At 29.6% G+C, this 27,239-nt stretch overlaps 1 protein-coding gene across 1 annotated transcript in view; it reads left to right on the top strand.

Annotated features, from left to right (window-relative positions):
* lobo (lost boys) overlaps nucleotides 1-27,239 on the top strand; it is a 145,336-nt gene that overhangs the window by 66,650 nt on the left and 51,447 nt on the right. Inside the window, exons 2-5 of the mRNA XM_065500662.1 lie at nucleotides 10,501-10,860; nucleotides 20,130-20,844; nucleotides 21,563-21,744; nucleotides 24,192-24,404. Of these exons, the coding sequence (XP_065356734.1) occupies nucleotides 10,501-10,860; nucleotides 20,130-20,844; nucleotides 21,563-21,744; nucleotides 24,192-24,404 (1,470 nt within the window). The remainder of the gene's footprint in view (nucleotides 1-10,500; nucleotides 10,861-20,129; nucleotides 20,845-21,562; nucleotides 21,745-24,191; nucleotides 24,405-27,239) is intronic.

Raw genomic sequence — 27,239 nt, 5'->3', positions numbered from 1 at the left:
TTCATTTCCCATTGGAATTGTTGAGGCTGGTTTTTCTTGCTACACAGTGTTATTTGTTAGATATTAGACTGTTACCTACATTAACATGAAGTCTAGTTATGTATTAACTAATAGTTATACTGACAGTTTTCCAAAAAAAATAATTTTAACCGACAGTATATTAAGAATAATTATTATTAACTAAGTGTTATGAACATTAGTATTTACTACGAATGTAATATAAGCCTATATTCGCATGTATGTATACCTGTAAGTAGGTTTGTAAGCAGAGAAACTATATTCCCCTTACAAACCTGCTTGCAGAATGCATGATTTTTATATGGCGAATTTCCGCTTTATTATTTTTTTAAAAAGAACCCCGTTTCACTCCTTACATTCAGGTATGCTTTCAGTAAGCGCTCCGTTCATCTCCGTGCATCTTGGAAAATGTAAAATTCATTACTTACTAGAATCACTATTTAATGTCTTTTATTAAAACGTGAGTTCTTAGCTGATTTGAAGCTACTTCTGTATCTGCTTAAATGAAGTCCTTTTTCATGGCTTCTACGAATCTATGAAATAATAACTTCAGTTTTAAATTCATGTTTTATTTTTTTGAAATTATAGGAATAAATTCAATGTAAAAAATTAAATTAATGTCGAAAATAACTAATGATAAGGAATACATTGTTAATAGTTAAATAAATTAGATTAGTTTTTAAAAAAACTATTTTTATAATTAATAGACTTACATGTAAGCTCCAATTGGGTGTTAGACTAATATTTTTGGACGTTACAAACGCATAACAACCTTCCCACTATGGTGAATGCATTGAAAGAATTATCTAAAGACTATTTGTAATAGAATAGAATCACTCAGTAATTTTTAATGGATTTAATTCTCCCAAAAATTTATTCTCAAATTAATGAATTAAATACGGTTGAAGTAGTAAGAAGTTAACCGTATGAATGAATTCGTAATGAATTATTTAATGAAATGATTAAGATATAAAATTTAATTCGATTTTGAAAATTTAATTAAAAATTATTTTTTTTTGGAAATTTCCACTCCCACCCGTGGATCAGCTGCTGCACAATCAGCATAAAATTTGATATTTTACAAAATTGTTTTGCTGCTTCGTTTAAATTTATTACAGAAAATTCCATTATATTTTTATGAAAAAAGAAAATTGTAAAATTCGGTCCATAACAAATTCTGCAAAATTAGGTTTCATGTAAAAACAAATCTGAAAATTTTACACAAATCAGTAATCTGTATCCAAGAATCATGCAACTGGATTTTGTGAATATCGGTTCATAATTTGACACTGCTACTGACAAATTGACATGATTAAATCTTAATCACTTCATTAATCACGTAGGATCAACCGAACATACATACCTCAAACTGATGATGATGTAGCATCGGCCACAAGGAACATACCTATCAGATGTACTACCGATAAATAAATTGTTCATAAACAACTATAAATAATCCATCAATTCTCACAATTCCTTCATTAATAAGTATAAATAATCTGCTGATAACTTTATTAAAGTATTTCTTTCCATTTTGAATGCTTTAAAGAAATGTAAATTTGTTTGTTTTTTTTTATTTGTCAACTTAATCACTTTACTGTCAACTTAATCATCTCAAATGTAATGTGAACGGCTTTGATTAACTTAATCAACATTTTGCTTAAACGCTTTTAAACCCCCAAGTGTGAACATAGCATTAAGCCGAAATCGTGAAGTCTTCAACATTAATTTGTGAACAAAACATATACATATATGTAATGTATTATTTATTTCAATTCAAAATTTAAGACAATGACTTTGTTATTTATAAATTGACAAAAATCTTAAATTCGTTTTTGGTTCTTGGAGGTAGGAGTATGAGTGGTTTACATTTCAAAAGTTAATAACCAAACTTCCGAAAAAAGTACTAAAAACTGAATCTGGACAAAGGTTCAAAGGAATTACTTTGATGTTCACAAGGACAAAGATGTTTGAAACGAAAGAACCAAACTGCAAAAAAAAAAACTATACATTGCTCAAAATACAACAAAAGTAAACTACATAAATTCAAATGTAAAAAATATTCTGATGAAAGCCTAGAAAAAATATTAATATCAACAATAACAAAAAAAATGTATATAACTATTTTTCTATATAGAATATAAACACCCTACAGATATATTCCCTTTACAATACATTCGCATTCATATGTACACATACATACATCCGTCCGTCCGTCCGTTCTTACCAGTGTTGCCAATTCTTGGTGAAGAAAAAGGGCTAAAAAGTGGCTAAAAAAGGGCTAACATTTTTAATTAAAAAAATACATACATTTGATACAGAAAACAACTTAGAATGTTGCATTTGACTATGCCGAATAGACAAACAAAAATGTATGAATATAACACACGTTCAAATGGAAGAAAATAAGAATATTTATTCCAGTATGTTGATAGTTAACTTCAAAATAATGTAATATGTGGACACACGTATGTATATCATATGCCGATGTTTTTAAAGACTCGTATTTATCACCTGGCCTGCAAAATGCTCCTAGTCAAATTTTTTATAAGAAAGACAAATTATGTATAAAGTAATCTTTGTGATAACTTCGAAATCGACTAAGTGTTAACTTTTTTAAGTACCTATTTAAGTTATTTACAATTGGTTGCTTTCAGCACAATTAGTTAGCACTTAATCATGGATAAAGTTGTAACTAAATGCCAACTAACTAATACGTTCAAAAAAACAGCTGATTGATTTAATTTTAATACATCCATACAAAAAGAAAATAAACTAGAGATGTGTTTTTTTTTTGTCAACAACATTTTATTGAAAAACTTTATTTTACATGACCTTATTTTAATTGATTTACATACAAACTATAACTATAAATTTTGTATGTAATTTTTATAGAACAAAAATAGTTTTTTAATAGCTTTATAAGCCTTTTAATTAATTACAGAATACATCGATTAAAATATTATCGACATTTTGTTTTCTCTACATGTCAAAGCAGTAACTAAGCTAGATATGAATTGTGAATAAGATCTACAACTATCTATGAACTATTTTTTAGTTTCTGTTTTACTAGTTCCGACTTTAGTTATGATTTCTGAATATGCGCCATTCTCTTTAACCCTGTATATAATATAAACGCCCGGACCCGCGCGTAAAACATTAACATATTTATTAACCCTTTCGCTACAAGTTTTATTGATATGGTTGGTATTGATATCAATATTGACTGATATAATATCCGTTATACCAAATTAAATTTCTAGTCCTGGAAGCTTATCCTGAAGCCCCCAGTGATTTTTTTCAATATTTTTTATTTTTGTATCTCTCTAATATGTTTCTAAGCATTCTTAAGCATTTTTATTACAAAATTATAGTTTTTACAAATTTTATATGCAAAAAATCGAAGGCACTTTTTTAAAAAAAAATTTTTTGATTCAAAAATCTATTTTCACACATTTTCAAATTGCTATCAATCGAACACGCATAGCGACAATTCAATTAAATAAATTGTAAACATCTCTAAATATATTCCAAAAATAGAATCAAAAACATTTTTTTAAAAATATTCATAAATGTCGAAGTTATGTGCAAAAATCTGAAATGTATCCGAAAAGGTTAACAAATTTTTTTAATGTATGGAAGGTCCAACAATTTGTATGTGCTTAAATTGTTTACTGGTTCAACATTTTTAGTTAATTTTTGTTATAATATCGCTGCCAATTTTCTTGAACTGATTTTACTAATTTTCAACAGCAAAAATTTCAGATTTAGTCATAAAAATGGCTAAATGAAAATAGAAAAGGCTAAAAAAATGGATAAAGGCTAAATTATTTTTTTTTGTGGCTAAACAAGATTGAAAAGGGCTAAATTTAGCCCTAAAAGTGCTAAATTGGCAACACTGGTTCTTATATACATGGTATGTTTGTGTGTCATTATAAGAGTACAGTACTTGAATACTCATTCTTAATAGTTGTTATTTTGGTATGTATCCTAGATATAACTAAAAAATAAAACAAAAAAAAAAGAAATCCATCCATACATATGTTTGTGTGTATGAATGCAGTATGAAAATATCTGTATGTAGATGATTTTTTATGAAACAACATTTCTTCTTTCTGTTAATTTTTTTTCTATCCATCGAATTGAAATTTCTTTTGTCTTAAACTCTTCTAGTTTGTTTTTTGTTTTCATTTACTATGCTTTTGATAGTGATTGCTTTTGTATTGTGTTGCCAATGTAGAATAAAAAAAAATCTTGGAAAAAATAAAATAAACTTAAAAAAAAAAATAAAGAATCTAAAAGAAGGAATCACACAAACATGCACACGAAGAAAAAAGCAGCTGTTATAAAAAAGCACAACAATCATCTACATACATATTACCAGTGCAAACAAACAGATCAACATCTATACCCAATAAACATTATATCTCATATCTCAATTTCATCGGCCAAAAGTCCAACTTTCTATTAACTCCGATTTCAAAAATTTGAATGCCATTCAATAGTAAACACATTGAAACTAAGGTAGCCAAAAAAATTAGATACAAATATTGTCAATTGCTGTTAAAGTCAAATATTTTATGTCATTTTATAAAAATGTGATTTTTGAAAATTTGATCAGAAGTAAATTATCATGACTCGCAAACTATTATCGATAATTGGATGATTTTTTTTGTTATGTTGGTATGACTTGTTACTGTACCATTTACAGCTGCTGTGTTATTAAATTTGTTCACAGGTTTCAGTCAAATTTGAATTTCAGTGGAATAAAAGTGCTTAGGGTCTAAAGGGGTTAAACAAATTTTACTACCAGGAGAAAGGCAAAAGTGTCCTCTTTAAGCCCATATAATCTTGTTGACCTGTTTTGACCTGTTTGTTGAACACTTTTTTCATTTGAATGAAATTACTCCCAATTTTTTTTCTATTTTAATTTTACCTGTTCATATGACTGGCGCAAAGTACAAGTCGCAATTTTGAAGATATTCCGATAAAATGTGGTACATACATTTTTTTTGGTCCGAGGACAAAGCCTATTGAAAGTGACTGAAATCGGTCCATTATTTCACCTAGCACCCATACAAATGTTCTCCCGAAATTATACTTTATCGATCGTAAATGGTTAATTTATATAGGTATCTACACAAATTTTTCTCTAAATTAGTTTTATATAAACTATATTAATGTCACCTAATTTTATGATTATCGGTACATAATTAGTCATAGCTCCCATATAATGCCCGCTTCCAAAAATCACTTTATCGGGCATAAATCTCTTAAAAATGTTGGTATAAACACAAAATTCAACAGAAATATATTCCATATAGACATAAATCACACGACCTAATTTCATGGCGATCGGTCCATAATTAGTCATAGCTCCCATATAATGCCCTCTTCCGAAAATCATTCACGAAAATAAATTATAGTGTAGGGTATTATATAGTCGAGCTTGACCGGACATACTTCCTTACTTGTTTTTATCTGCTTACAACTTTTTTATAAGTAAAGCTGAAAAATCCGCTTTTTCATACTAAATGCTATAAAAAATTAAAAGTTCAACTTTAACCTTAAATTGCTCAACAACTGCTGAACGGATTTTAATGGAAATTGAAACGGGAGAAAAAGAATTTATCTGTTCAAGAATTTATCTGTCCATCAACAAAAATTTCTAAAATATCTCTATCGGTGCAAAAGTTATAGAGTTATGGCCGATGAAAAACGATAATGAGCCACTGTGCGACGTATCTGGATTCAGAATTTTCTGAAATAATTTTGAAAATTAATCAGAAATTGAACCGACTTGTCTAAATTTCCCTTTGGCACTTGATAGATTAGCCAGCAATTTGTTTCATACATTTCTTACACCAGTAAATTCAGTAGCCCGTAATAATGAAAATAAAAACTCTAGGTCAATGAATGCAAATTTCCCACAATTAAACACGGCTAAATCTGGAACCAGCTCTTACGCTGGTGTTTTGAAGTCAGAAAATAAGCAGCCTAATATACCCCAAAATACCGGAGGGTTAGAAACCCTGTTACAAGCGCTTACACAAAATATTACCTCTCTTAATCAAAACATGACTAACATAATGTCAACCATGCTAAACACAATACAAGAGCTTTTGAAAGCGCAGAACCAAATGCTTCAAATCTTGCCTGGTGGCAAAATGAACAGATGCAAGACGACTATTCAATAAGGACAAAGTGAAAGGTGAATGGTCCACCTATAAAACTGCAGTCACTGAGTATAATAGGGAAATTAGGAGCTCAAAAAGATCAACGCGGCGTACCTACTGCGATAAAATTGAAAATTTCCCCTATGCAATTCGTCTCCAAGAACCAATGGTTTATGTACGCTGAAACGTTCAAATTGAATGTATACTGAATCCCCGGAAGAGACTTGTCAACATCTTCTGGATCTCTCCTTCCGCATTCGCTGCTTTATAATTGAACTCCAAATTATACATGGTTACCTTCAGCAGATGGAATTTATCTATGCATGTTACAAAAAGGTGGAGAATTTTCCAATCTGGTCTCCTGATATGTCACGTACCCTAGGCGTGAGGTTAAAGTGGTATTAATACCTATGACTGGTTGCATGTATGAAGAACTGCCAAAATCCTACTGACCTATCAGTCCCAACATGTTTCATTTTTCAATGAATCAAATACACCGATTTCAGTTTGCTTTACAACTTGGAAAATCAACGGTGATTGCAATTCATCATGTGACAACGTTAATCGGGGAGGTCCTACGTGCTAATTATATAAAACTGTGCGCATATATCGTCATACGGTGATATTAAACAGGCACTGTTTGCTTTTCAACCTGAAAAATCCACTGTGATTGCAATTCATCATGTGACAACGTTAATCGGAAGACTCTACTTAAAACTGTGCGTATTTATCGTCATACGGTACCGTGAAATCGCTCCCAAATGAAATAACTCCCAATGAAAAAATTCCCATCAAAAATGAAATAATTCCCAAACTTGAAAAATTAAATAACTACCAAAGGGTAAAATGAAATTACTCACCATAATCGGCGGTTTCATAATTTTAAAAATGTTAGTCCCAAAAGAATGGAAATAACTCCCAATGAAATAATTCCCAATCCGAAGCAATTTATTTATGTAATCTAAAAAAAGGAACTACAAAACTGAAATTATTCTTCGCTTACCAAACATGTGTTGCATTGCATTGGGATGTGTCAAAAACTGGCTTCACTCTGGTTTTCTCGGTACCGTGAAATAACTCCCCAAGAAAAAATGAAATAACACCCAACAAATTTTTCATACAACATAGGACTTATTTCAATATGAAACAACTCCTAACGCATAGGGAGTTATTTCATAATTTTTTGTTGGGAGTTATTGCATTATGAAATAACTCCCAACTGAAAATGCAATGCAAAAATCTATTCTGAGCGAAGCCAGTTTTTGATACACCCCAGAGGAGAAAACCTTAACTCCCAATACAGTGAAATAACTCCTAATTCCCAAAATAAAATGAAATAAAACCCAACAAAAATTTCATTGGGAGTTGTTTCATTGGGACTTATTGCAGTATGAAATAACTCCCAACAAAAAATTATGAAATAACTCCCTATGCGTTAGGAGTTGTTTCATAATGAAATAAGTCCTAAGTTGTATGAAAAATTTGTTGGGTGTTATTTCATTTTTTCGTGGAAAGTTATTTCATTTGGGAGTTATTTCACGGTACCCTCAATATTGGAGACTAGCAGAATGAAATGGCTCGGAAGGTCCTTAATGGCCCCTGGTGATATTTTTGTTCTAACAAAACGTCATACATAGTCTAAGCATGAGGGCTGCACAAAATATCATATTAATATAATTTTTATATTTTTAATTTTATTGGGAATGGAAAACATTCGGAAATTTAGGAACCCTACAAGTTCTAATTCAATTATTTTTTTGGCATTTCCTTTTTATATTTTTTAATTTTCTTTTGTTTGACGTTATAGGGAATGTATAATTGAGAACATACTTTCTAATAATTGTACCTTGCTTATTCTACAATGGATTAAACTATGTTACACCAAAAATATACAAGGGTTCTCATATAGCAATTTTGTTATTGAATTCCATAGAGTTCGGAAATATTTATAGTTTTTCTTGATTACTTCATTTAGTACTTCTTTCTCTTAACAAATTTAAGTATAGAACGATATTCCTAAAAATCAAAAAATCATTATTTGTTGTTTTGAAATTAATTTTAAAACTGTCTCTTTTATTTAAAATTATATATGTCTATTAGAGTGGGTCAATTTGTATGGATCAAAAAAAATCCACCAAGCGGTTATCAAAATCGTAATCTACGATGATTTCAAAGAATGTTATTCCCGGGAATTCCCTGGAATATTTTTTTGTTAATTTTCGGGAAATGTTTTTCGGGAATTTTCGGGATTTTCTTCAAAAGTTTTCAGAGATATTTGCAGTTTTTTTTTCATTTCCCCCTGTGACCTAACGCTCGGTTTTAGGTTCTCTCACATCCACGATATGAGATTTTTTTAACCATCCTCTGGTGAAGTTTATTGTTAATCTTCTACATTTACAAAGATTCATCTAGTCTGCCTTTCTTTCATTTCGAAAAAGCCCAAATATAGTCAAGTTTCTTAAAAGGCTCAATAAAATGTTAGTATGTATATTTAAACAAAAATATAAAATACGAAAGGAAAAGTTTCGCGTTAAAAATGGGAAGCTCGATCTTGATTTTAGACCCATGGAATAAATAAGGTCGAAGGACGAACCCAACTGATTTTGGTTGAAATCACTTCATGATTTCGCCTAGCCCTCATATAAATTTCCCTCGGAATTGCACTTATATATTCATAAAAGTGTTAGTTATGCAACAGTTATGATAAAAATTAGCAAGGATCATGCTGATAAGTTTGGTGAAAATCGGACCACATATGAACTTATTTCCCCATATTCAGAAATTCCCTTTAACGTTCACAAGTAACCTTAAAACATTAGTATCATGATGAAATTCGTAATGAAAGTGTTTTACATAAATCTTAATCATTTTACCAAATTGTATTAGGATCGGTCTATAATTGCCCATATAAGGCACTTTAAGAAAATCTGTTTACCGTCAATAATTGACTTAATAATTAATAATTTTACCAAGTTTTATGAGATCACTCCATAATTGATCCTACATCTATGACATTTTGTAATAATAGTCGAAGAATTATTTTTATATTTATTTATAATATTCATTTTACATTATTTATATATATTTTAGCATAAAAATACTTAAAAAGTGAAACTAATTACAATCGTCAACATCATTATCATTTTCATTATAAACTACATCATCCGTGTCACGAAGGAGTAGTTTAATAGTATCTAATGACTAGGTATGTAGGTAATTCATTATTAAGTGTTACAAGTGATTATAGAGTCTTTGGATCAATTTTGACCCATTTTGAGATTAAAATTGAATTGAGGTTCTTTAAATAAATTTTTTACAGATTTGAATATATGAATACTTGCTCCTATAAAAAAATTTACGGACAATCCATGAAATTTTTATTGTTTTAAGAAAAACACTATTTTTTTTTTTTGTTAAAAAAGTGTGTATTTTTTCAAAAAAAAAAAAAAAACGAAGAGCCACAAAAAATATGATATAAACCTCTTAAAATTAAAAAAAAAAACAATCAAAACTCGTTTAATTTTCTTCACATTCCTGACTTTGTTAGCGTCTCAAAACTACAAAACTTAACCTAGTCATGACAATACACAATAGCGGTATTCACAATATTGTGGAAATGGTCTTGCATCATTGCAAATGAAAAATGATGTTGATTTTTGTGTGTGTTTTGTTATTGGATTAATGGATTATTGAAATTTTGCATTTGCAATGATGCTAGATGCAGAATTTTGTTGTCTTCGGGCTGCATAGATTTTTAATTTTCTTTAAATAAATGTTTGCCTTTCTGGCAAGATTTTCTGGTTAAATGCTCCTTAGTGCGTCGGCTAATTCGATGTCACTCATGCAATCTTCGAATATGAAATTGGAAACTTGTCTGACCGAATTCGGAAAAAATGTTTAGTGGGTACATACACGTCTTGTATTCCGCACATACTTATATTATATATGCAAGAACATGTACAAGTGTGTTTGAGTGTATGGACATGTATTTGGACATCCTAACAATGGTTACGTACTGATGGAACATCAAATACCATCGAGTTGCCTGCAGAAAAATGTCTCTTTTCAAATTATTTATTGATTTTTTTCCTTCAATTTTGTTTGAAAGCAAAAATAAAAAACAACAAATGATAGAAAAAATCCTGACTAGGTCTGTGTTTGAAAGAATGCTCTGATTTTATACAAACACACAACTAATACTGTCTCATTTTAATGACCTCGATACCTTTAAATACGTAGTTTTATTTATATTTATTTAAAAAAGATATATTTAAACAAAACAAGTGCTTCATGTATTTTCTTTTAGCCCACCAGGCTGATGTCACCCTCAACATTGCTAAGACGACGTCGCGGGAATAGCTTCGAAATGGCGACACTTTTATGTAGCATGCTAATTGGGGCTGGATTTCCAGCTGTGGTTGTATCAGGAGTTGCTCATGCACACGTTGTAGAAAATAATCAACGCAACGTTCCATATCCCCATAAAATAATTGAAATTAATATCGATGATGATGTTAAAGGTACAGCGAAAACTGAGCAAACGTATAGGCTGCGGCCAATGCCTGACTTGAAAAGTCATTTAAATGAAAATATGACAGCACTTTTAAAAGAAAAAGCTGAAGAAGAGCAAAGGATACGAGATGAGATCAAAAGGACTGAACAGGAGGTAAATATTTGTATAAAATAGTAATAGTAAAACAGTATTTGTAAATATAAAAATAAATAGTAAAATATTCCAATATAAAATTGTTGCTCTTAAAAATAAATTTTACCAGATAATGAAATAATCATGAAATAATAATTTCATATCCACAAATCTTTTGTATCAATTGCATTAATATTACTTCTTACTGAATGATTATGTGTGTAAGTCTTCAATTGGTCACTTTCGAATGGACTTTTGTATCAAATAACGTATAAACATGATTCATATGTTCATGTATTTAAAATCGAATTCCAACAAATTCCTAAGAAATAAGCAGAAATGCTCAACGACCTCGATTTTTGACCTATTTTTGATCTTTATCCAATTGTCAAGAGTTTGGACATACGAGAAATTACTGTACCTTACGTATGGTATGTGTATGGTATGTGTTGCATGCGGAGACTTTCATTTTTCATCACAATGTGATATTCAAAAGGGTCTCAAAAAGAAATGTGGTGGCGACCATACGGCGAATTATCGGGGATGCCCAGTTTACAAAGTATTATTAAAAAAAGAGAGGCGACAACTAAAGAGAGATGACATTTTTGTACATCGATCATAAACCAGCAAATTCACTAGCCCATAATAATAATGAAAATTGAACTCTACGTCAATAAATGCTGGCTTCCCACAATTAAATACAGTTAAATCTGGAACCAGCTCCTACACTGGAGTTATGAAATCTGTAATATTGCCTCTCTTAATTAAAACATGACTAACATAATGTCAACAATGCAAAAAACAATACAAGAGCTTTTGAGAGCGCAGAACCAAATGATTCAAATCCTCGAAATACTCTAGATGAATTTTCAAAAGAATATATGTATTGTTTATTTGGAAATTTGACAGTGAGTTCAATATATTGTCCTCCACGATTTCCGATGACTAATGATAAGTTTTAAGAATTCTTTGAAACTCTAGGAGATTGCGTAACACACATACTGGGGTTCACGGTTAATTAACCCTAGAAGAAGACAGACTAACAAAGCATCAGTTGACAGTAAAAATGGCATGGATGTCGCAGCCCCTGGTCAAGCAACATACTGGCCTACTGATCCTGGGAAAATTCCTGACCTTATTGACTTTGACATATCCAGAAATGTAGATCGAAATTCAATATCCACGGAAATATCTTTTCACTTATCTTCCGACCATTCACCCGTAATAGTCATCTATTATGGAAAAAATATACCAAAATCTCCAGCAAATATTCCGCTTTACAAAACAAACTTTCGTAAATACAAGAAATTCATCAGTAGCCAAATCCAAATATACAGAATAAGGGAGAAATAAACGAATGCGTCAGTGACTTCCCGTCATTAATTACTTCGGCTCTGGATCATTCAAAGATGGAAATCAATACAAAGCCAAAAATGCTTATTTCCAATTCTGATATTGAACGAAAGCTTAGAATATAGTGGCAACAAAATAGATAACCTGATGCAAATCAGAGGCTATTATCCATCGCTACTAGAAGACTGAAAGAGCCCTTTGTTTAAAGGAGGATCGCAGAAATTAAAGATACATCAAACCACCGATAGATGAAAAATGTCCGTTGAGAAAAGCCGATGGTATATATGTACATCAATGTTACTTATTTAAAAAAAAATTAAAAATTACAAAAAACGTTATATTTTTAACAAACTATAACCAACTGTAAGAGAACTCAGAGTGTAATTTTCCATTTAATTTTGAATTTTTGAATACCCTTCTTTATATACATTTAAATTTCAGATTTTATTCCATAAGAAATAACTTGAGACCAATATTCAATTTCTCAGGTGGAATTATGCTTTTTTGGCAGTTTTATTTTTTGCCATTTTGAACGTTACAAATTCTTCTTCTAAAACAAACATTCACGTCTATTGATAACAGATAATAACAAGGATTGCCAGTATAAAATGTCAAATAGCTTATTGTTGAAATTTTATGACTTATCAGACTTAAGGCCTAATTAGTTTGTACGTTCCGTAACGAATCAGCTGTTTTGTTTTTAGCTTAGGGAAAGTTGTGTATGTCGTTAGTTTTTCTGTAACGTTGCCGTTCTGTTGCGGATGAATCTGTTGAAAACAGAATCTTATCCGTAACGTTAAGTGATAGCTATAACAGCTGATATCATATACAGACAAAAATGCTGACAATTTGGTGCCAACATTTTTTGAAAGGGAAATATTTATTTTTTACAAAAAAATAAGAAATAAAATATTTTCAAAAAAACATTGAAATTTAATAATATTAATTTCAATGTTTTATGCAAGGACTTAATATTTAAAACTTTTATTCGATAAAAATTGCGAATAATTATTAATAATAAATTATTATTTTATTTATTAAAAATAATTATTATTTCCAATTCTTATTTTTAAAAATTGATGATAACTATTATGGGTATCAAATAAAAGTATTTCTCAAGCATAACTATTACTATTCGATAGATATATTATTAATTATTTTTAATAGTTATGAATAAGAAATAACATAACTGTTATAACCCATTTTATATAATAAAGTTTAGTCACACAATTTTTTTAATAAATGATGTTTTATTGCAGTTAAGAGGTTTAAATTGAACCAAAACATAAAAACATTGCTCTATTTAAAAAGAAATAACACTTGTTTCCTTAAAATTTTTTCTTAAAACCTATAATAAAAAGGGAACACCAAAATTACAACTGCTATCGCAACGAAATATGATATCAATGTTTTATGCACTTGAAAATTTCTTATACATAAATATTAAAATAATTTATACTTTAGTTTTATTGTAAATTAATTCGATTATATGACCAATGAATACAAATCAGGTTATACACCTAATGTATCCACATGCATAATCTGCAAAAATACAACAATTAATATCAAGAAAATATTCAAAATAATTATTATCGTAAATAAAAATAATAAAAATCTTTAGTAATAGTTATCTGTAAGAGAAATAAATATTTATTGATCATAATAGTTATGAGCCAATGTAAAAAGATATTAATTGGATATAATAATTATGTTTAATAAATATTAATTTTCATTATACATAATAATTAAAAACAATTTTTATAAAATATTTATTAAAATGGTCAATTTTTGGTACCTTAAAAATGAACATAATTATTATTTAGGGTCCATGGTTTTATGTATGTAAAAAAATTTGTTTAAATTTAATCATTAACAAGCAATATATGTATGTATTTATAAAAATGTTCACAATAATATGTCGACGGTCTAAATACAAAAAGCACTAAAAATAGTAACAAAATCGCCAAGTTGGTTTTTTGGTTATTATTTTAAAAACAGCTGATACGATCTTACGGAAAAACTAACTACAATATAACAGCATTCAGAACGGCACAGAACAGAAACGTTACAGAACGCAAAGACTAATGGAGCCTTTAAAGTTCAATGATTTCTTTCGATTTTAAAATATTCTCTTACATAAATTAAATAAAACAATTCAATATACGAAAAATAAAACGAAAAAATAAAAATCCCCAAAAAGATTCCAAAAATCCCAAAAACATACAATATTTCCCCAACTGTTCCCCATATCCCCAAACCCAATTATTTATCCCCATTTACAAAATAAAATCCCCAATTTGGGGAAAAATCCCCAAATCTGACAACACTGTCTGCGATTATGAGACTATGCGTCTTCCCAACAAATTGGAAAATTGAACAGATTATAATGATACCAGAAAAATATTTAACAATGCCATCTTCATACAGACCTATATGTTTACTGACCTACTTATCAAAGTTATTTGAGAAATTATACCATACATAAATAACCGAAATGATATCCCATTTTGAGAATAAAAAATACTGCTGAGCTATCTTTTTGGACATCGCCCATGCCTTCGACAAGGTATGCCATAAGGGGTTAATACACAAAGTTAAATGTCTACTGCCACCAAGTACGCATCGATTGCTGGGGTCATACATACACTGGTGCATATTCCTATAAACGCACTTAATTTTTTTCTGTATTTTTGTTATATCTTTGTTGTTCTCATCCAATAGCAAAATTTAACTTTTTTAATGAGGGACAAATTAACGGTACTTTTTGAAAGTAAACAAGTTTTTTTTCTTATTCTTGTTGTTTGCCTTAATTATGCGATCAAATGTTCTAGGTGCTATTTTAAGTGGAAGATTCGTATAAACACAGACGTGAAAATTGTTTTTAAAAAAGTTACCAAAAATAAAATATCAATATTAGTTTTTTTTCAACCAAAGTACGTACAGTGGGGGATCTGAAAAATAGTGCAAATAAATCTGTAACTTCTAAACGAATTGCCCGATTTTAATAAAATTGATAAGCACCTCGGATATATCAAAAATTAAAAATGATGCCAAATTTTTGTTTGCGATCCGATTTGAAAGAATTTTATATATATGGAATCTACTAGACGAGATCTACAAAAAACATTGCTTTAGCCATATATTATCTCTAGTTTACGAGTTATTCGCATTTGAAAAGTATAACTTTATTTTATTTACCTACCTTGGTCTGGTTTTTTGCTAATAACGGATCAAATTCTTCCCGATTTTCTTGAAATATAATTTTCTGAATTAACAAGACATGTATTAATAATAGAATGAAATAATTGTTTAAAAACATCTACTGAGTCAAAAGTTATGTGCATTCAAACTTAAAAAAAATAAAAAAGTAGTTTTTTCGCCATTTTTTTTCGAAAAAGTACCTACATTAATTTTAAATTATACAGAAAATAAGAAAAAGATAAATAGTGTATTTATATTTTGCTGAAAGACAACATTTCGTGAAATATTATAAAAGCAAAATAATATCAAAATTCGTATTATTACGTGGTCCAGAGCCTTCCGAAGTAGACCTATTTTTTATATAAATTTCAACTTTAGACAACATTTTCTAAAATCGCATAGCTGCTTTCAAAAAATGAAGACCTGTTTTTTATGTCCCAATATGTTCGTCACTATTGTGCAAAGCTTGATGCCTTCAATAAATCTAAAAAATCCCAATTTTGGGATTTTTGGAAAGTTTTTTTTGGGAATTGTGAGATTGTCATTAATAATTCACAAATATCTTTTTCACTTTTGGATCGAAAGTTTCTATATAAGTGTAAAATTTCATTAAAAACGATTCATAAACAAAACTTTAATTGCATTTTAAAAATTAAAATTTTCCAAAAAAATCAACTATAATATTTTATTCCCATATTTATGAAAAAAGTCTTCTATAATCTTTTTAATTCTTAAAAATGTTGTACATTTTTGAAAAGAGGACATAATTTCCTACACGCTGATATATAATATGTATGTATATATATTCTTTTCCCGTAGTCTATTTAATGGATTTCAAATCAACAACAAACTGAAAATTTATAGAATCTTGCCGTTTTGTAATATATTTTAGTGCACTGCATAACCGGCGACTGCATTACCAAACATCGGAGAAAACTACAAGATAAAGCTAATTACTGCGAGTTATGTATTTGAAAGCCATTAAATAAATTAATAAAACAGTGATGTTTATTTTATCACAGAATATTCGTCATTCGAATACTTTTAATAATAATTGAAATAAACTATATAAAAACGTTTGTATATTAATATATTGTAGCTTAATATAAATTTACTGGAATCAATTATACATTTTTTATCTAAAAATTAGTTGTTATCTTCAAAATGTATTATTACTACAAACAATCAATGAAAAAAAGAAAATTAACGAATATTTTATCCCAATTGAAAGCAACACTAACAACGAAAAAGGGGGAAAAATGACAAGCATTGCCAGCTTAAACAAAATTGACATTAGTTATTGAGCCTTTAGCAAACGTTTACGAATACAATGGCCCATAATCATAGTCAAACACTAAAGTCTTTTCTTTTCTTTTAAAGTATTTTCTTTTCTTTTAAAAACAACTTTAAATTAAAAACCCGCTTTATATTATTTCCCAACTATAGTCAAAATTAAAGTATGTTTTAAATTGAGCCGACTTTAACTGGGTGTCACCTCAAATGTAGAAAATGTTTTCATAGAATATACAACGAAATACAGACAAGTGGCACCGCTGAACAGCTGACGTAGAAAATTAAAACAAAAACCAAAAAAGGTAAACAATAAAAGTAACCGGGACAACTAAAGAAAAAAAATTTTTGTGGTGGAAAAATGGAAAAGATAAGATTAATATCATATTTAGAATATTTTGGTACTAATTTTATTGATAACTGTTCAATAATTGTAAAATCTCTCCCAAATTCTTGTAACTTAATTTTTTTACTTTTTGCCGAACTTTTTTACATGGCGAAGAACAGCTGATGCTCTTGTTAAATGAGTTAATAACAGCTTCAGCTTGTTTTATATTTACAGTCGACTTTAACGCCAAAAATATACTTTAACTTGTCTATGGTAGACCTAAAGTCCACTCTTAAATAAAGACGACTTTATTTCTATTAAAATATACTTTATTTCTGACTATGATTATGGGCCAATACTTTTATAAATGGGTTTTAAAGCTAAAGTGTTTGTTAACAAAATTGTGTTTTAAATCTACAATAAGGTTTTTTATGCATATAGCCGTAAAGCTATAAAGAAAATATGCAATGTCAGAAAATATAAAATCACTGTTACTTGTTGATGTTTTGTCTAAGATTTGATATTTTTATTAATAAAGTGTGTGTTTGTGTTTTGTATAATATCATTAGTCTACCTAAAATCTTTTGAGAAAAGGTTTATTAAAGATCTGGCCTAAGCAACCAGTTAAATGCGCATTGGAATTAGCTTATTCACCAACAATAAATTTAAGTGAATTTATCAATTATTAAATTGGGAATTTAGCACATAAAAACTAAATCTCACTATAATAAAATTTTTTATTTTTCTATTTTTTACTAGGATAATAAGTAAAGGAGAAACATATTTTCTCTTGAAATTCCTTTACAATATTTGTGAAAATGCGAATTTGAAAAAACAGTAAAATAAGTAAATAATATTGAGTAAACGAAACACACTTGATATGTAGTATGTACTTTCTGTATAAATATTAAAAACAGATCTTGTCCCGCAGTTACTTTCCAACCGATATTAAACACAGCATTCTGCTGATGTTTGTATCGCTCAAAAATATGGATCAATCGACTCAGAAAGTTATTAAAACTTTGATGTATTTGGCTGTCCATATGCTGGCTGGTTTTTCATTATATGGCGCATGTTATTATTTTGGAACAAGGACGAATGGTAATGAGCAGTTCATTATTTCATCTAACGGATACGGTTTATTACCCGTAACTCATGATTTTGGAAGTGTTTGGCAAATACCAGAAAAAAAAGATCACTTCCTAGGTATTTCTACTTCATTCTTAGCTGTATCACTGTGTAAACAATTTGGGAAAAATAGATTATCTAGTTTAAAATAATGGAATACGTTTTCTTATTTTTTGTCCCGCGTAAGTTTTGAAAATCCCGCCATTTTTCACCGATTTTGAAAATTGTCCCGCTTTTTGTTAAAATAAAACTGGCAATCCTACATTGCATGGTAATGAAGTGGAATTGCCTAGATCTCAGAAAAATGTAATTAATGAATACTTCCTATCCAAATTTGCTATCGAAGGTAAAATAATAGAGATATTAGTGATTTTTGGTTAAATTTGAACTATTTTTTTTATGCTAAATTTTTGGGGTACGTTAAAATAAAATTCTTAATAAATGAGAAATTAACTCTAGGCTCTCTTTTGTTATGTCTTATTTCTGACTTTCTGGTTGAATTTTCCGTTTTGGTGTATTCAGGGACTTATAGTAAAATTTCACGTATAATATTTTTGCGGAACACTTTAACCCCTTAGATCCCTGTGTTAATTGTGTTGATTGCTCTTTTTAAAAGAAGGGCAGAAAAGACCCATGTCTTGAGGATTTAGAGGGTTAACATATTCTACAACATTTTACATAAAATTGCTGAACACGTTTTATACCTAAAATGTAAGGATCACATGGTTTCTTATGCCGATTAACAATAAGAATGTGCCAGAGTTGCCAACTTTAACCGCCCCTTCAAATGAAATTCAGATGTAAACTTTCATTCAAACGTCGATACACTTGTGTTTTTTTTTGTCTCCTCTATCAAAATTTATTGGTCGGAGCTTGTAATTTTTGTTGGTGTTATACAGTGTAATGATTTTTTACCCGGGCACAAAGTATTAGTATTAATTATGTCATGTTTTGACTTTTGTAACAGCAAGTTACAATGTACATATTTAAAAACAAGTAAGAAAGTATGGTCGGTTAAGCCCGACTTTATGACCGATAAAGTCCAATTTCGAGAGGACATTTGTATGGGGGCTAGGTGAACTAATGGACCTTGGGCAATTTTATCGAAATATCTTCAAAATTGCGACCTGTACTCTACGCACAAGGTTTACATAGACAACCAGCCAGCCAGACGGACGGACGGACATCGTTTAGTCGACTCAGAACGTGATTCTAAGTCGATCGGTATATTTTAAGGTGCGTATTAGACTAATATTGTTTTGTGGGTAAACTTTTTTGACAACAGCGAAAAAGTAATATCATTTTTTTAAAAAACATTCAATGGTATATTCCACTATGCTAGAGCCATTTTGATATTTGCAAAAAATTAAAAGAGTTATAGCCCTAATGTACATATATATGTATGTATAGAAGGTATAAGGAAAGGTAGCGGACAATTACGGAGATTGCTATCTTTGTGATATTACCTCGTCTAGTATATTAAATATATGTTTCAATCCTCAAGGCTTCCCCCCGCTTAAAAGTTTAAATGCAAAACTTAAAATCGTGGGAAAATTTGTTAAAATCACACAATCGGCTTAGATATTACAGATTTATTTCGAAATTTCCCCACTGTGCGTTGTTCGAACAAGAATATAACATCGACAAGTGTCTCCATACGTGTTAAAATAATGCGCTAATATGCCATTGTTTAATTGGTGAAATACCAGAATTCAGAATTTTAAGTCAAATCTTTTTTGATGTGTGGGTAAAGAAAAAACAACTTGCTTAATGTATTTGGTTTTGCTTTAGTTAGTACTGATTGTGTTGTTTTGATAAAAAAATTTAGCCATTTTTGCTGAGAATTTAGTGATTTTTTGCCACCAAGAATTGGCGACACTGCACAGAAGTATTTTAAATGATATTAATGTTTAATCCACATAGCTTATAATTAAATGTGAAATTTGCTATAACTATAACTATTGTATTTTATTTGTTTTTATTTATATAGGAACTTGAACTGAAAGCCGTAGATAAGTATCATTATCGCAGATCGCATGCTTGGGTGGCAATAATTGAGAATGCTCCTTGGAGTATTAAGCCAAAGAAAACGTATGTAAACGAAAGTGGGGATATTACCGAAGAACCGCCCACAGTGCGATTTATTGAGCCATCAACAGGACTCTTCTGTGAATCCCATTGTAAAAACTACATTCTAATCGATAGCGTATGGAATAATTGCCAATACTACGTAAACAAGCAGCAATATTTACGCGTTTCAGACATTCGTTGGGATCTCAGGAATAATGAAGACTGGGAACATCTTCTGCCAGGAGAGCCTTACGAAATGCGAACTCGTGCAGGCCATTCTGATGAGAACGTAATTTCTACCGATCATCTTTTAGCAGAGGAGAAACATTTAGACACAGTACGATCGTGGGTTACTCGACTACATATTGGCGAAAAGGAATTCGAAGAGCGTTTTCCACAACTGCAAAAAACCATCTTATACCAACGTTCTAAACACGAAAGATTCTCTCCGTATACTCAAAAAGATGGCAAAGTCATGCAGTTGACACTCTATAACGATAATGATTTCCAGAAACCTTCTGAGCGCTGGGAATATTACGAAAATCGAACCGATTTGCTTTTGCAACTAAAATTTACCTACGACACTTCCGAAATTGAAGAAACCTTTGATAAAGGACGAAACGATAGTTTGAAATGTAATCAAAATAAGAAAGAATTTCTTTAATCCTACAGTGTTGGTCACCTTAATCATCTATACATTTTTTGATATGAATAGTTTTTGCTTTATTCATTATAATTTTATTGATTATTTTTGTACTACGGTAAGCCAAATGATAATTTCAAACAAAGAATAGTTTCTATAACGCGTAATACTCAGTGCCTTTTTATACTCACCATCAAATATATGACGGATATATTAACTTAGTCATTTGCAGCATATTGAAATGTTCTAAAGGGCCTATGGATATTCATAATTTGAAGGAGTAAACATTAATACCTAAGTACTTTTTCCATCTTTTTGTCTAGAGTGACAAAATTTTCTGATTTCTACATTACATTGCTTTCGAAAGTCGAAATTACTTATGTGCAGTTTTGATCTTATAAATATAGATTTCTTCCAGGTCTAAAAAGTTCAACCATAACATACGATTGGGAAATCCATGCTTAATAAAGTAAAAGGGGTAAAAACTTTTATAATAGTTTTGGTACTTTTTTGTACTTTTTATATCCCTTGTTCTAAATATTTAGAATTTGGATTGCAATTATGTAAAATCACAATACATAGTATTATTCTGTTTATCACAAATGCATCTAAAGTGTAAAATAAATATTAAAATTTAATTTTGGTGACCAATAAACAGTGTAGGAACTCATAGTTTTACTACATAGTATTAAATTTAATTTATATTACAGTTCTTCGTTCCAATATGAATCCAGTAGCTCCCAAAGAATTATATTTCTTTTCCGAGCCTCGACTAGATTCGCTGAAATATTTAAAAGTTGAAAGTGATCGTATTGTGCTTCATTATGGTAAGCGAAGTGACTTTTGCTTCTATAAGGAATTTGAATTTAAACCTACTGGTCAAGTTTTAAAGGTAAGCGGAATTTAAACAACAACAATAAAAAAAACTTGATAGGCCACCCAATTCGAAAACTGATTTCATGAGTTAATTTTATTTTATTACTATCTGCCTTGGTCAATTCCACAAAACGATGTTCATTAATTTCTTAATAAATATATTTATTTTATATAATTCACTTCAATATTTTGATTTTAAGTTACTGCACCAAGCTCTTCAATTCTTTTAGTTGTTTGTCAAATTTCCACACAAATTTAAGTTTTATTTACCACTGTGGAATGTAACACTCTTACTTGTTTTTTAATTCATGAGAATGTCCTGCCATGTATTTTGTTATTGTAGCACAAATATAGTAATATTTATCATTGAAATTTCTTTCTCCGTCCGTTCTATGTATTTATTCTATGGCACTGAGCTGTATATACAGTAGCGAGCATAGAAAATGCAACGCCATGCAATGTGATTTTCAACTGCACTGATTTTGCTCAAAAAGATATACAATTGTCCACATTTGCTCTTTATACCCTACACAAACATAGTGGGGAGGGTATTATGCGTTTGTGCAGATGTTTGTACCTTAAAGTATACCGATCGACTTTCTGAGTCGATTAAACGTTGTCCGTCCGTCCGTCTGGTCGGCTGGCTGTCCATGTAAACCTTGTGCGCAGAGTACAGGTCGCAATTTTGAAGATATTTCGATAAAATTTTGTACATATTATTTTTTCGGCCCAAGGACCAAGCCTATTGAAACTGGCTGAAATCGGTCCATTATTCCACCTAGCCCCCATACAAATGTCCTTCCGAAATTGGACTTTATCGGTCATAAATGTTTAATTTATATATGTATCTACACAAATTCCGCTCCAAATAAGTTTTGTATATACAAAATTCATGTCACCAAATTTTGTTACGATCGGTACATAATTAGTCATAGCTCCCATATAGACCCGCTTCCGAAAATCACTTTAACGTGCATAAATCTCTTAAAAATTTTAGTATACACACAAAATTCAACATATTTAACTTTCATATAGACATAAATCACACGTACTAATTTCCGTTAAATTGCTTAAAAATTTTGGTATACATACAAAATTCAATATAGCTAACTTTAATATAGACATAAATCACACGACATAATTACATGGTGATTTTTAAAATTTTGAAAAAAATAATTATAAAAAATTGCTAAAAGCTATAACAATGTTGCATTATCATCATTTACTATCAATACAAACAAATTAAAGGACATAAAAATTCAGAAGGATAAACATTTTATCCAAAAAACTCCATACTCCTATTTCATTATAAAAATTTAGATATAATTAATAATTGGGATATGATTAGAGTGCCGAAATAATTTTGATGGCTAGTTTTGAATTGGATTTTATTGAAATAAAACTAAAATGTTAGACATTGAAGTAATCAAGGCTGTGTTACCTGATCCATGGAAGGTGACATCATTTGATGCTACCCAAACGAACACATGTGGACATTTGTGACTATTGCAACCTCCAAAAGATAATTTAAGGATGCAAATTTAATACAAAAACAAATTAAGCGCCTATGCTTTTCGAAGCAGGTCATTTATGCTTAAAATGGTGCAGTCGTATGATATGGAAGGTCAATTAACGTAATTTTAATTTATTCATGTCTGATAGTTTCGATCTGTTACTTTGGCCGTCTGGTCACAGATATTCCCTTAAATATTAAATTAAAATAGTAAAAAATTGCAATAGCTTAGTAATCACGTAAGCTAAATATAGGATTCTATGAAATAGGAACAGTGTCAAATTTAATATTATTTACAGTTGTCTTCCGCTGTTTTGGAATTCGCTTACTTACCAAAATAAATGGATATTTGAATATGATTTCATTATTTGTTATTTTTAAAGACCACATGATGTCATATGATTGTGAAAATAATATTTTAGCATTAAATTTCAGCACCCTTCTAACATTAACTAGTAATATCCTTTTGATATTGAGCTCTTATACACTTAGTTTTAGATACACCACCACAATTATTTGATTTCCTTTTCATAGAGAATATCCGCATGATTTTAAATTGGTAAAGAAATAAATAAAATTTTTTTAAATTTTCTTGGTTTTCGAAAAATTCACCATATTGAACGGAAAATGCATCAATCGTTAATTCTGTTATCCTTTGTAGATTTCATATGCTTGAATTTATTAGTATTAACAGTAAATTACTGTATTGTAACAGTATTATAGTTTTTATCAATTTTTATAATTATTTTTTTCAAAATTTTCGATTTGTGACCAAAACATTGCATTGATAAATATTTGCTGACATATTATTATTTTTTTATGCATATAAAATACTCTATTCTCATAAAACCTTAAGTTAATGCACAAAATATTACGAGTTTAATAATAAATTGGAACATTGATTCTTATTTTAATATGCCTCGTCTTAATGTCTTATTATTTTTTTACAGAAAATTGTTGAAAAATTTAATCGCAACATACTTTTACCAGCTGATAAAGATATTGCCATTCGCACTTTTATTCTAAGTCAACGCAAAATATCGTTAAGATATCATTATGCCAGAGGGGCTCTGACGGCATCAACACGTGTATTTATAAAACCTCCAACGCCAGATTATGGCCAGGAAGTTGTATTTGATCCTTCCTTAATCAAATCCTATAAGGTAAGTTAGCACACGCAGAGAAAAAATATAATTGGGCATGGTTACTGTAACCATTTCAATATTGTTACAAGTTTTTTAACTATATTATAGTCACAGTAGCCATTTACATGATTGTGGTAACCATAATATGGTTAATTTACGATTCACATGATTGTATCAACCATATATATGGTTACAGTAAACAAATATATGTTTGTGGAAACCATATTTATGATGAATAATTTTATCATAATATGTTTTCTCAAATTATGATAAGCCTTAAGCCGAGAGCACCATAATATGATAAGTCCTTCATCATATGAATGGTTATCACAAACAAATACTTGTTTACAGTAACCATATATATGGTTGATACAATCATGTGAATCGTAAATTAACCATATTATGGTTACCACAATCATGTAAATGGCTACTGTGACTATAATATAGTTAAAAAACTTGTAACAATATTGAAATGGTTACAGTAACCATGCCCAACTATATTTTTCTCTGCGTGCAATCAGTTATATTTTGTATCAGATATTGATATCAGGGCTTTTTTGTATGATATGATCTGAGTGAAAATCGGAAATCCAATTATAAAATCAAAAATCGGATTATGTTAACCCTTTGGAAATGAGTTTGCAAAAAATTAGGGTACTATTAAATAACTCCCAAATGAAATAACTCCACAGAAAAAAATTAAATATCCCCCAAACAATTTTGCATACAAATTCGAACTTATTTCATAATTTTTTTTGGGAGATATTTAATCTATATTGAGTGTTATTTCATCTAAAGCATCGCTCATTAAAATTTAGTTTGGATTGACTGACTTTGGCGTGGTTCAAAAGTTTTCTCTTTTCGGATATATCAAAAAGCGGCTTCGCTCAGTAAAGACTGCTTGCATTGTGGTTTTTGGCCATTACTGGGGGAAAAGTATTTCGAAACATATCTGCTGTATACGAAATGTTCATAATGTTAATATTCATATTTTCTATATTGGCGGCCTTCGGTCGGGCGACGGCTTTGTCAAATTCACTTTTTCGGTACATAATATGTACTACATACATCAAAATTTTCAGAAGTGCTGTCATATAAATTCAAAAATTAATTTTTGGTTCACAATGTTAATAATATGTACCATATTATATATCATATTAAAGGTACATATTTTGAAGCACTATTCAATGCTACCCATAATGATCAGATTATTTTCCAAATATATGAGAAATTTACTATTCATATATTGATATATTATAATATATTTATTATTATAAAACTGACTATTAAATATTGGGAGTAATCTCAGTTTAGCCTTTGGAATTTATTTAATTCCACACACAGTGAGGCCAAAGGCACCTTTGTCCAGCCAAAAGTCGAAAAAAACTAGTTTTTAGATGGGGGTTTTTGTCATTGGGTTGGTTAAAGAATTGCTCTAGGAGATGAAAAATTATCATAGTAAGGTCCCTTGCCTCAAATGCCCTTCATAATGTCAGTTTGAATGAGGCCTTCACACGAATGGCACACTACCGTAGGAAAGATCGACTAGTAGGAGTTTCCGTTAAACACTTGTCAAAGTTTTTGTAATTAAGCAAATCAAACGAAACAAAATGGATTCTACAGCTGAAGTTAAGTACAATACGCAAAATCAAAATATAAATTTCTAAATAGTTAATTTGTTTGCTAGTAAGGTGGTACGCTTTGATGTACATGAAATAACATAAAATACAACACCACATTTATATGTATAAATATACAGTAAACTCTCGAAAATGTGAACTAAGGTAGAGCTCTACAAATACGTATGCATTTTAATATGTAACATCGCCATATTGCATTTCACCAATGTAAATTTTGTACATTTTTCGACTTTTGGCCGGACAAAGGTTCAAAAAATTTCGTATTAAGTTTAAATTTCGCATTTAGGTATAACAAGAAATCGTAATCAACACAAAATGATATTTCGAAAAAAATATGAGTCAAAAATCACTTTGTAGAGTTATTTAAAATTCTCCAATTACATGCAAAGAAAATGCAATAACAAATTTTAGTGATATGGTAAATTTTTTAATGCAATACAATTTGTTTTCCAATTCTTTATTAATTTTTATATTTCAAGGAATTTTGTTTTTTCAATGGATACATAAATATTGTTAAAGTAAACAAGTAAGAATATTCTGTTTTGTCGAATCATGAATACCCACCATCCACCTAATATACCACCAAAATACCCAGGCCATTAACGTGTCTCAGGCCACTATAACAAGAAATGTAGGAACAAAATTAACATATTTTGAGAAATATTAAAACAATAGTTTATTCTTACTTAAAATATATCCATAGTTACTTGTATACGAGTTTTTATCTTCATAGGATACAGTATGTTTTGATCAGAATGTTTTGATCATCACATGGGGATTTATTGACAACATAATAGGGAATAAAAATTTTGCGATTTTCGAAAAAACTAATTTTTTCAGAATATTATAGTCCAGGTCAATTTAAATATAGTCTGAATGTTTTACTAAAATCGGAAAACGCTAAGCCTTAAATCTTGAGGGTCAAAGGTCAAAATTTTCAATATTTTGCATTCTTCATGGAGAGATAGCGAAATATGTATTATGCTTTTTGGGCCGATTTTGATGAAACTTAAGAAAAATATAAAATGAAGTCTAGTATTTACAATAACAGTACATAAATGTAAATTAACCCTTAAGAGCACTTGGGGTCAAAATGAATGTGTTTTTCGTGATTTTAAAAGTTCAGGGTAATTTTGACCCCAAGTGCTCTTAAGGGTTAATTTCCATTTTTGTACTGTTATTGTAAATACTAGACTTCCTTTTGTATTTTTTG

The sequence above is a fragment of the Calliphora vicina genome, chromosome 1, assembly GCF_958450345.1.
Source record: "Calliphora vicina chromosome 1, idCalVici1.1, whole genome shotgun sequence".
Taxonomy (NCBI): domain Eukaryota; kingdom Metazoa; phylum Arthropoda; class Insecta; order Diptera; family Calliphoridae; genus Calliphora; species Calliphora vicina.
The sequence above is the reverse complement of the archived record's forward strand: the minus strand, read 5'-3'. Positions and strand labels throughout refer to the sequence as shown.